The 12,232-nt window shown below is 49.2% G+C and overlaps 1 protein-coding gene across 1 annotated transcript in view; it reads left to right on the top strand.

Annotated features, from left to right (window-relative positions):
- Positions 1-12,075, top strand: part of LOC108571836 — a 14,144-nt gene extending 2,069 nt beyond the window's left edge. The window contains exons 3-7 of the mRNA XM_017933980.1: positions 1-354; positions 10,681-10,900; positions 11,153-11,353; positions 11,485-11,846; positions 11,923-12,075. The exon at positions 1-354 is cut by the window's left edge and continues 10 nt beyond it. Coding sequence (XP_017789469.1) covers positions 1-354; positions 10,681-10,900; positions 11,153-11,353; positions 11,485-11,846; positions 11,923-12,075 — 1,290 coding nt within the window. The remainder of the gene's footprint in view (positions 355-10,680; positions 10,901-11,152; positions 11,354-11,484; positions 11,847-11,922) is intronic.
- Positions 12,076-12,232: the final 157 nt, after the last annotated feature.

The following is a 12,232-nucleotide window of genomic DNA, read 5'->3' as shown; positions in this document are numbered from 1 at the left end:
GAACAGTGCCTTTTTTATCTCGAGGAGTCGCATAAGAGGGACATCTGTCGGGATGATTTTGGCCGGACCAGTACGCGAAGTTTTTTAACCCCGAGGGAGAATCGATATTGGTTCATGAGCGGGTTGCGTCTGCGGCACTGCTGCGAGCACGCGGTGGTCAACGCCCTGGCACCCGGCGAGGGCGGTCCGCTCGAGAACGTGTTAAACGGTGGCCCCAAGTGCGCCGATGCCCTGGACAAGCTGTTGCTCGTCGATGCGTTAGCCGCACGATTGCATTGTGAGTTCGAGGAAGTGCTCGCGCGATACGACTGTGCTCAGCCCTATTCGGTCATCTTCAGCTGCACTCATTGCAAGGTGAGCACCCTTGCTGCTAACCTTTTACTCTTTTATCAACACGTTCCGCGCCGTGGCAAAGCCACCGCAAATTTTTACAATACACACCGTGGATAGTATCGAACGGTAGGTGCTCGCAGTGCGGAACGTGTTCATTCTACTTTTTTCCCCTTTCTTCTTAGAACCTGTTATTGTTGTTGTCGTAGTCTGTGTGTCGATGCTCTTGGGTAGGTAGATTGTTTTCGAGGAAGTAACCCTGAGTTTACGAATATTTCCGACGACAACCGTCTCCTTCGTTCCCGAAGAGCGCACGTTATTATCGAGTTTGAATAGTTTGCGCGACGCGTTTAATCAGCAAAGTCTGAGAGTTGTGGTGGTGGTGGTGGTGGTGGTGGTGGTGCCGCCGCCGCCGCCGATACGGCGTGCCTCTACCGACAGACAAATTCATGGTGAACGTTCGCTTACCTCTTTTTTTCCTCTACTCGAAGGTATATTTCTATCTGGTAATTTGGTCGTCTATATCTGATAGAGTTTAGTACGGTATAGGTAGTGTATCTGACGGGACATATGGATAAAAACCGTTTCCACCAAGTCGGAGAAAGGAAGAAAGTGGAAACGATTTGGCAGCCGAGTCGGAATGGGAATGAACCTCTTTGTCTGGAGACCTCGTTGCTTGTAAGCGTAGTTGGCAGCTTAGCGTCGCGTGCAGGATGCACCCTCGTTGAACGACCTCTTCCGCAATCAGCGCTAATAAGCGTTTCGTCCAGAAAGCTCTGCAATTAGGAACGGATTGAATTTCTCCCCCTAACGTGTGCTCCTTTTTTCGAATCTCTCGAGAAGAGGACGACTTGGTAGCAAGTGTTTCCTTATAGAGCACGTGACATCTTTTCGTTGTGCATATTCGATGCACGTACCACCAGTTCGATCGACTCGTTTGTCGACGCTTCCAACTCTATTACTGCACTCGTTGCGATACGGTATCCATGTACGATCGAAGAACTCTCGAAATCCATGACTATTCTAATTTGGCAAGGAAATAAACGGCGAAGGAAATAAAAACGGTGCCAAGTTTGGACGGTGTTAAGGGTTTTCGAGTCGATCGCGTGGACAGAAATTTGCGGAAGAAGAGCCGCTCGAGCGACGTTGATGCCAACTCGAGCGCAATATCGATTTAAACGATTCGCGTGTACACTTGCCGTCCGTTCGCCACACTTGCGGTTCCAGAGTTCATGCCCAATTCAGATCCTCCGTTACATATAATAGTATACGTACGTTCCCTTTTCACCACCTTTCGGAACCTGTTCATTTTTTCTCAACAGCAGTAGAGACTGATTAATTAATTTTGCAGCCGTTCGACGAAAGTTGAACGATCGTTGACCCAGAAATTAAAAGAACGCAAGTGGATGAACGAATTGCTTGAAATTCGCTCTTGGAGAGATATCCGTGTGTAAAGAGATCACGCTTCGTACGTGTAATTACGTTTAATAGAAATCTGTATAACGGAAAAGAATGTTCTCGTACTATCGGAAAGCTATTTCCCTAGATATTCCGGTGCGTTGAACATCCCGGTATCCGTTATCAGTCACGCGTCGCTCGGTGGCTATCGGTTTTTATATCGTCGAAAGTTTTTTCGGCTTCCGGATCTCGCGTGCAATCGAACGGAAGTTTATGGTTGAGAAAGTTGTGCTGCGTAACGCCGAACGGTACGAGGCTACATAGTTGGAAAGGGTTGAAGGCTCGGTGCAGGTGCACCGGATAGAACGACCGGCGCAGTTGCAGCCTGTCGCAGCCAGCCGGTATCTCGTTGTTGCTCCTCCTTCTCCGCCTCCGCCTCCGCCTCCGCCTCGTTCATACGCCTTTGGGTACACGGGTGCGCAAAGTGTACACGCGAATTGTCCGAGACAGATATAGAGGGAAATCCTCGCCGGCTCGTTGTCCTTTCTCCAGACCGCTGTTCGAACGACGGAGCTTTCTCGGACAACGAAATTTCGGTTAGCAGTTTACGTTCCGTTCGATCGACGTCGAAAGAGGAGAGATATAATGTATGTAGCTTGCAGTCTGTTGGGCGCGAAAGACGGCGGTGCGGTATGATGAACACGTTGACGCGTACCAAGTGGTTTAACGATTAAACGTCAAGTATAGTCACCTGTCGCTGTGAAACTGGTTGCTCATGCCAGCTATACGTATAGATATGTATAATAGTTTGCTTAGGACTCGTTCGCGGCCTTACTCTCCTTATCAGTTCAACTCTCCTTGGAATTTGAAAAATACGTTTGAAATATGTACGTACGTACAAATGAAAGTGAAAGTGAACGAACGGTCGTTGATTGTTGAAAGTGAGAAACTGCCGGTGGGAAGGGTGGAAAGCTCGGACAGGGCGAGAGAGAAGAGAGTGAATAATTTAGAGGAAGGTCCCTTGGGGGAAAGTTGAAGCTGCGAAAGAGGCTGAAGAAGGAGGATGATACGATACACCGTACTAAGATTACGCTTCTGGTTCTTAAGCGTTCCCCCGTAAGGAAATGGCGCTGTTTAAAAGCGGCGAGTAATCTAATAACCGGATAGGTTAGAGCGGAATGATAGGGGAGCTACTTTACCGAGTAAACTGTTTACATTAACCGATTAGCTTTTTCGAGAAGGGTTATCATCGATGGATAATATACGTAGTTGCAGCCTGTCCGATGCAGCACGCGGCCACTCCCCTTCCACGTTCCTCTCGTCGATGTCTTCTGCAAGTAACGCACGCACACACATGTTATTCAGCGTGCGGTGTCTCGCGTCCTCGCCTAGTTGGTCCGTTGCAGGTGGACACTTGGGGTAATTGGGAACAAACTATGTGCGCAAATGTCACTCTACCTTATTATCCCGATGAACTGGGTGTTTCCTTGGAGTATCTCGTTTCCGATACGCCTGCTCTACGTTTCTGCGCTCGTTTTTTCTTTCTCTTTCTCTTTCTCTTTCTCTTTCTCGAGGTAACGTAGGGATCCAAGTGGACGCGTTTCCGTCGAGTGTCGCGAACACAGTTGCTATATCTCGCGTAGAAACAATAGCTCGGTTGCTTCGTATTATCGGTTGTACAAAAAATCGGGTGCGCAAAAGCTTCTCGCAATTAGCGTAATCGCGTTTACCTCCATGGATCGACGCGCGGTGTGTTTCTCAGCGTAGCCGTCCATACGTACATACGTATCTTGAGAATGTTAAGTAAGTGTATATGTATGCAGGCACGAGAAAGAAGGAAGAAAAGGGGGCGGTGCGTAAATGTTGAAGGTGTTATAGCAAGTCTCTCGATCGATCGTCGTAACGGAGGTGAATTAATTAACAAAATTGACGTCAAACTGGACCGCAACGAGCGCCGACGCGTTCCTCGATATCCCTGGTAAAAATACCGCGTTATTTCGGCCGACCGGAAGACCGAACGGAGTTGGCAGTCGAACGTATCCTACCCTAAATCTCGATCGCCCCTTTTAACTTGCCGGAATTAATGAACGAAATTGACGTCAAACTCGTGCTACGCGGTAAAAGCGGACGATGGCGCGTATATTATGGATGTTGCGGCACCGTGTACCTCGTTAGATTTTAATTGTCTAACGACACTTTTTTGTCGAATCGGCTTGAGTGTCGATCGAGAAAAAGTATTGCATCGATGAAGTATTCCAAGTGGGAAGGAGGAGGAAAGGAAAGAATAGGACATTACCGTCTGTGAGATGTTCCGTGGTGGAAATTGTAATGGAAGATAGTTGAATTTGGCGCGGGAGGGGTTGGACGGTCGCGGAGAAGGGATCCGGCGGGAGAGTAGCGAAGGGGTGGGAGGATGCAAGGTGCAATCAATAGCGAGATTGCCCTCGGCTCGGTAGCTACTCAACGCCAATAGAGGGACGTCGTTATAGGCACGAGCGTAGAGCTCCGATGTTACGATTGCAGATTCGCCGTACCCTCTTCGCCGGAATTTTCCACCGGACAAACGGTTGCTCCGACACGCTCCCATCGTCCTGTAAAATTGGTACCGAGCACCTATTATTCTACCCTCCACTTGAACGTTACGAGTACTCGAGAACTGTGCTGCACAGCTCCCTTCCGTGTCAAGATTTTCTGGAACTTGAGCGGAACATCCCCCAAAGCCTCTTTATCTTCCCGCTGGTCCCAACCGACTGGATCCTGACTGGATGTCCCCTTTCCATGGGGTACCGTCTAAGCGCTTAAAAAACTCGATACCGAAAGGGGGTGAGAAGTAGTTGGACTCTCTTTTAATATCCAGCAACAGCAGCTAGATTCGATTGAACGGGAACACGCTGACCCATATATACCCTTGATATTGCAAACTACCGTGGAATGCGATTCCTATTCACCGAACTTCCTGCCGCTTTCCACTCCCTCGCGAGTTTCCCTTCGCCGTCCGAAAATCGGGGCTGCACTTTATGCGAGATACCCGCGTGCAGGCACGTGTGTACCGAACCAAGAAGTTGGCGACGAATCGATATCATCCCTCCTCGGTTCCCTCGTAAAATATCCAAGGATATGGAATATGTATATACATTTATCGTGGGTGCATGTTCTCTTTCGCCAAACTTTTAGTTATCTTCGAGGAACTTTCACTTTCCTTAGGTATCGTCCTTTAACGTTCCAGCCATTTCGAATCACCCGTTGCTGATCTCGGGTACCCGAAGAAACTGCTCATCTACAGCTAAGGGTACAGGTTAGAAGTGCGAGACATGTGAAACCACGCGCAATCGCTCGAAATTGATCAACAACGATCAATTCCGGAACAGACCGGGTTTTAATTAAAACGGCAATTAACTGCGGGTGTATTTAAATCCTGGGGGCGTATTCTGCCGGTGAACCTGTACTATTTATTATACGTGTATCGGGATCTAAACGTGTCTGTTGTTCCCTCGAGGGCTAAGTATGTAGTAAATGGAACGTGTATCGGTACAATTTTCAACGAGTACTTACCGCGATAGGATATTTCAGAGGAGAGAAGAAACTACGAAATCCCCTTGCCCCGGGCAGAAAGTTTTTTCCAAGTGGAGGACGAGAAAGAGTTGGAAGAAAGAAGAGACTTCCCCTTTGCTTCGATAGGATTGTTGAATGGGGTGAAAGGGGGTGGATGGGGTGGCGGACGGGTGAGTGTGCAGAAAGAGGAAGGAAAAGGGGAGATGGAGGGCCGAAAGACGAATGAAAGTACGGGGGAGGGGGTGTGGGGGGGAGGAGGACTAGTTCCATGTGGATGGAGTACGGATCAATATCGCGAAGGATGAGGCATGTCTTTCGGTTAGATTCCTTCGATTCGGGACGAAGGGACTAGGAGGACTTTTTCGATCCGCGTCTCGATCATTTTCCATTCGAAGGAACGATGGTTGGTCGTTGTAATCGAACGTACGTGTGTTACCAATAACACGTTGGACGAAAAATCGAATCGGAAAGGTTCCGCGACGTTTTCGCAGACCGTGTAGCAAAAGACCTGACCGATCGAAATAGAGCAGCGTAGAAATAAGGTAGAAAGGAGGAAAAGTTTTGATACGACATAGGAACATGCGAAAAATCCTTCGTCCTTGTTCCTTTCTCGATCCAATTCTTATCTCTTCGTCTAGACACAATGATCCTAGATTATTAAACTTTGTAAACAAGCGTACCGTGAATATTTGCTCGTCGTCGCAGCTTTACCGTACCGTACCGTATCGATGTCCCTTTATGTGTTTGCGTTTGCGGTTATCGCGTGCCCATGGCCGGAATGTGCGCAACGAAAGGGACTGTTACGGAAATTAGCATTCTTCGATAAGGGGGGGAGAGAAGACGTACGTACATATGTACGTAGGAAAGAAGCTTGCGGGGGAATTTCTCGATCGAGATTCCCGAGCATCTGCTGTAACTCCCCCTATTAACATTAATAATGGTGGTGGTTCAAGTGGGACAAGGCCAGAGGCACACGTTAGGGGCGACGAGAACAATATCCGATCGTGTCACAGGCACGGTCAAGCAACAAAGGCGCGGCAGCAAATCTTCTCTCTTTTTCTGTCTGAAAACGAGGGTAAAATACGAACGAGGCAGAGGGTGAGATGGAGGTGTGTTACAGAGAATCGACTATGCGAGCAGCGCCTGGGGAATGCTAGACCGTACGGTCCTGGCTGCTCCACAATAGCTAGTCCACCTAAAAATTACAAACTCTCCTCCCCCGACCACTAGGAAACCGTCTGCGAGATTCTCTCCTGTCGCAAACCGCCTCTTCATTTTCTCTCATCTTCTCGAAACAACATTCCGAAATTAAATACGACGGATAGAAGAATTCTTCCATCGATTCTCCACGTGGGTCACCGTCGTATCGGAAGCTTCTTCAGGGGTGTTATTTCCACAACCACAGCTTTCGACCGGCCATGCCATCGCTTCCCTCTTGTATCGTCGAACAAATTCATTTCCGATTCCGATTCAGAATTGATCGTGTTACACGATTTCACCCACCGATCGATTTTCCCTCCGTCGCTTTGGTTTCGTCGGTGAAGAGATATTTGGGACGGGTCGAGAAGGAGGAAAGACAGCAGCCGAGGAAACGACGAATATCCGAGAGTGGCACGGGTATATTTAGCTCGTAATATCTGCCGGTTTCTGGTTCTGCTCCCTAGCGATACACTCTCGGTTGTTCGTAAATATTCGAAAAGTTCTATCTGGAAATACCTGAGGGAACGCGAGTCCGTTCTGTCTGATTTCAGGAAAATAGGACGATCGAAGTGTGTGTAAAACGCGAGAAATAATTGATTTCTATCGGACGTAGATAAGTTAGTTGGATTGCAAGTCACGTGGTATTCGTCCTTCTTTCGATTATCGATTCTCATTTCACGTTCTGGTCCCTTCGGCGTGGATATTCGGTAACGTAACCAGCAAACGCAATCTTTCGCTCGATCTGGCTATCGGGTTCGTCTCTTCTTCTGAACAGGCGTTTCTGTCGTTGACCGTCGTTTTTGCCCCGGAAAACCGTTGCAAGAACGCGTGGTTGCAGAAAAAGAAGGAGGAATTGAAACCGGAGTGGTAATTGAGCTCTCGGAATCGCTAATTTATCCGTGGTAATTCGCGTGTCTGGCGCAAGCCGCGAAAGTTGGCGAGAAACTGCACGCTTTCAATTTTCCCTCGTGCAACTCGGATATCGGAGATTCTCGAGCCTCTTTGTCAACCGTTGAAATTCATTACGGTTCGTATTTACAGCGTAATACACAAGTTTAATAAGCGGACGCGTTTACTGCCGGCATATGTACATCGTTTGACATGCATATGTACCGCTCGGCTCTTTACAACCACCGGGCCCGAATCGTATCGTTTTAAATTGTCGGTTAAATAGAGGTACCTGATACGATATATGCTGGAATTGGCGGACGTAGCAAGTTGGAGACGTTGTTCTCGAGGACAGGAGGAGGTTTTCAGGCAATTAACCGACTTAAATGGACAAACGGTTGGCTAACTGAAAAACGTAACGGGGGATGTGAAGGAAAAAGGGAGGAAACATTGTGTTCTAGGGGCATACTTTACCAGGCTTTGTCTGGTGTTATTCGAGCCTTTGTGCGGCCAGAGAAGCGGCACCTGCCAGCGGCTGTCTTCCAAGCAATTGTTTCGGTAACGAGTAGTGCCCTGTCGAGGTGTAAAGGGCGCGTTTTTCCGTTTGTCGGAGGACTAGAAAATTGCGTCTACTTGCGACGAAAGCCCTCGGGGACCACGTTCCCCCTCAAACTATTCGAACTAAACGAACGAACGGAGAAGGAACGTCCGCGTTTATAGGGGCGAAACGACGTCGTCGGTTCATATCGCACACACCTTCCGTGTAACAACAGGCACGGACAACGCTTAAGTCAGGGAGCACAGCTTCCTAAAATTGTTCCTATTCGAACGTCGAATAATATATGGAGGTGGGGGTTGAAAATATTCATCTGGAAAATCTGTACAGTTTTCATTTTCTAGAGCGAGACTAATTGGAATCCGGTACGCAGCGACCGAGTAACCAACAATATTGAAAGTTTGTACATATGCACCTATCTGTTAATGAAATCTATGCGGGTGCAAATCTGAAATTTGTCTCTCTGCTTTCCCACGATTATCGGCCTTCCGATGTAGCGCGAGGAAAACAATAGCGGGGACTTTGGCGTTAGGATAACGATAAGGGAAACGAAGGTGGGACTGGTCGCGAAGATGAACGCGCGAAAGTAGGATTAGCAGAAGAGGAGAAAACTGGAGGTAGGTGTGTAGGAGGACGTGAAAGCTGGATCGAGAAGAGGGGGAGGTGTAGGGGTAGGATTTGGGGTAACATTGGTAGAAGGGTGGCACAGATATGGGCCAGGTAACCAGGTCACCGCGACTAAGGGCATTGCTTTTGCAACCGCCAACCACCGTCACCACCGACACCGTCACCCCATTCGAGCTGCTCTAACCTTCCCCTCCCTACACCTTCGCGCACCTCTCCGCGCCGCTGCCCATCTCTCTCTCTCTCTCGCTTCCACGGCCCGTTTCTTTTGTTTCCTTCCTTCATCGACGCTCCGCCACTCGATACAACACACACGACACACGAACAACAGTTCCGCCTCTCTCAGCTTCCAATAGGCATCTACATACCTTACCACTTTGTTCTTCGGCGTTCTGTCACTCGCTGCAGCGTCTCCCTTTTCAGCTGCGCTCTTATGTATTTCTTTTCATTCCTCTCGCGTTCCTTTCTCTTTGCTGGTCTTTTCGTACTCCCGGGAGAGAAGTGCTTGATTTAATTCCAGTAAGAGATTTTTCGGTAGAAACAGATTTCGGAAGGGGAGAATTCTCTCTTCTTCTTCTTGTTCTCCGCTCGCCGTCGGAGGTAATTAATCTGGCGTGCTCGCCAAGTATGGCACTCGTGGCCTCGAGAGCCCGTTTATGAGCCGTGTACGAGGTAAACGAGAAACACCGGCGAGGCTACGGTTTCCGGCTTCGTGAGCACCATTTGAAAATTTCCCACTATGAAATTGGCACGTACACCGCGCGCGAGCAACTCGAGGATTCGTACCTCTCGCGTTTCGGATGCAACGTTTGATTCGACGATCGATGAAAACGAGTGACCGTTAAATTGTTAAATTACGTACGTACAAACTGACTGGATGGTCGGGTGGGTGGTCGGGTGGGTGGCTGGCTGACTGGCCGACTGGCCGACTGGCCGACTGGCTGGCTGGGGGGTGGAAAAAAAAGTTTTTATAGCGCGGCTCTACTCGTTTTACAAAAGAATCGTTGGCGCAAAGAGCATTACTAATTTCAAGCCTCTCGTGTCTTTGATCTCGACGACCTAACCGAGACAAAGGATTACTCCGGCGTATGCCGAAAGAGGGATAAATTAATGTCACGAATCCGGGGTGAACAATGACAGGCCGAATTACGGGTCGGTCTGTGTGCGCGCGGTTCTGCCTGCACAGACTTAGCGAGGCTGTCTGTCTGCCTGTGCGTAGCGTGTGCGAGAGAGAGAGAGGGACAGAAACGTATATATCGGAGCGGTGGAAAAAGTAGAGCGAGAAGAAAAGAATTTCAAGTCGATATACATTAGACCGAGTGAAAAGAAATTAACAGGGTCCATCACTGGGATGAAACACGCCTCGTCACCATCCTGCAAACGAGGCATTTTCCCCGATCACTCTTCTTCTCTTCGCTCGACGATCCGCGGTATGTTCCGGAGACCGATTACCAAACGTTATTCGGGTTAAGGATTTTCTGTGAAAAAGGTTGGAAAAAGATTAGGTGAGATGGGTGGTAGCGTTAGGGTAACGGGAAACGTTACATGTTTCATATAGCGATCTAATTGTAAGTAAAAGAAGGAAGGGGTGGCCGAGAGGAGGCGGTCGAGTGAGGAGAGGAGCGAAGAGAGGGTGACGGTAGCCTGGAGGGGAGGGTGCCGCGGCGGAGGCTGGAGAGAGAATTGGGTCAACCAACTTGGAGTGTACTTGAGGTGTAGCTGATCCTACCGATCCACCACCACCGTCGCCTATTCTCTCCTATTCCTTTCGTCTTCCTCCCAAACAATCTATCCCCTTTCTTTCCTCGTTAACTGTGCGGCGAACCGCCACACCGTCGTCGGAATCCAAACTTTTACAGCTAGGCCTGCGAAGCTCTCTCTACCTATTACCGAACTTTTCACCTTCTGTAGCTACAACTTGACACGTGTCGTTTATCTGAATAATTTCGGAAGCTCCGCTCATTTTCCTCTAGCCTCTAGGCGAATAAAACGGTTTTCGTAGAACCAGAGTGTAGAAATGAAAAGAACGTATTTCCAATATGTCTTGTATACTTTCCCTTAATCGTCGTTCGACGCGAGATGCGGACTAACGAGGCGGAGTAACGAACCGGTGAATTTTCTTGTGATTTCAGGAAGCGTATAGAAAATGGGTGTGCAGCTCCCTGGTGCCTTACTTTGCTCATGGGGGACCGCAGGACTTGGATAGCTCGGACATCTGGGCCAGGAGCAGGCTTAGGCCCTGTCGGTCCTTTTGCCAATCCGTGGAGCAACGTTGCCCTTACTTACTTCCGGGCGATCGTGCCCCCGCATACCCCACGCAATACGCCGGCGAACCCACGTTTCTTTGCAGAGGTACAACAGATACTCGATATACCGTATCAATTCGGAATCTGTACACGTGTGCTATCGAACAAGGGTAAATAACATTGTTGGCACCCTGTTAGTTCACCGAGAAGAGAAAGCGACGGAAAAGAGGTTAAATACGTCGTTCGCGATTTTCCCAGAATAAACCTAACTTTTGTCCTTTTAAAAGCGACTTTCGAACGATGAACAGATCGAAACGCGGTGATAAAGAAGGCGAAGGAAAACGAAATGATATTTCAGATCCAAACATCCCCGAGACCGGAGAGCAAGCCGCGAGGGCTTTGCATAGCAGCGAAGAAGAGGAGTGTTGTTTTCGCGCGTGTTTCGAGGAGAGACCGGAATCGGGCATCTGTGCCAACTGCACCAAACGAGAGTCAAGAAAACGCGATCCTCCGACTGCTCCCCACTGCGAGATTAATCCTATTCAATCGGCTTCCATAGGTACGTATCTATTTTCGTTGATTCACCGTCTGATTCACCGTCTGATTCACCGTCCCGTCGTTGAGTCCCCTAGCTGCGCGAGATACGAAAAAAGAAATATCCAGAGATTTTACGTGGCTTGTTTGGATCAGGTGCGGAATATCAGCAGTCAGGATCGACGGACAGCAGCAACATGGAGGAAGGAGAGAACGACTCGGATTCTGGAGGGTCGTCGTTGACGAGTATCGTACAGCAGCAGGGAATCTCTTCGTTGTGCGGAAGCGGCGGTGTCGGCTCGATACCGAGCGTATCGTCTTCCCAACGATCCACACCATCGAGCATTCCACAACTGTTTTGGTTGTGCTCGATTTTAACCAGCATTCCCTCCCTCTGGATTTCCAACATCTTTCTCTGGCCGAAGGCGAAGGCGAAGGAGAACGCGAACGCGAACGCGAACGCGAACGCGAACGCGAACGCGAACGCGAACGCGAACGCGAAGGAAAGGAGCCAGCTGGTAGACGTTGTCGTTGGTTGCATCGTCGGCGTACCTTACGGTGCAAAGTGGTTGCTGGAAAAGTGGGTTGTGATAGAACGCCGGTGGCGAAGTTGGTGGTGGTGGTGGTGGTGCTGCTGCTGTTGGTACTGGTGGTGGTGGAGATGGCGAAGAATTTCAACGAGCGGCTATCGCGTCAGATGGAAATTTCGACCCCGACGTAAGCGCAGAAAAAGTACTTCTTCTCTAGCCATCGCCATCGCTATCGCCACCCTCGTGCAACGCGAAAAGCTTCTTCGTGGGTCTGACGCGGATCGGCGTTTCACAAAAAATTCACTACTCGCCGTGGAAACGTATCCGTGGCGTCGATGGAGCTGGCGGTTGTACCGATGGTGGAGATCGATCCA

Source organism: Habropoda laboriosa, unplaced genomic scaffold (genome assembly GCF_001263275.1).
Source record: "Habropoda laboriosa isolate 0110345459 unplaced genomic scaffold, ASM126327v1 scaffold34, whole genome shotgun sequence".
Taxonomy (NCBI): domain Eukaryota; kingdom Metazoa; phylum Arthropoda; class Insecta; order Hymenoptera; family Apidae; genus Habropoda; species Habropoda laboriosa.
This window is presented reverse-complemented; position numbering and strand designations above follow the sequence as displayed.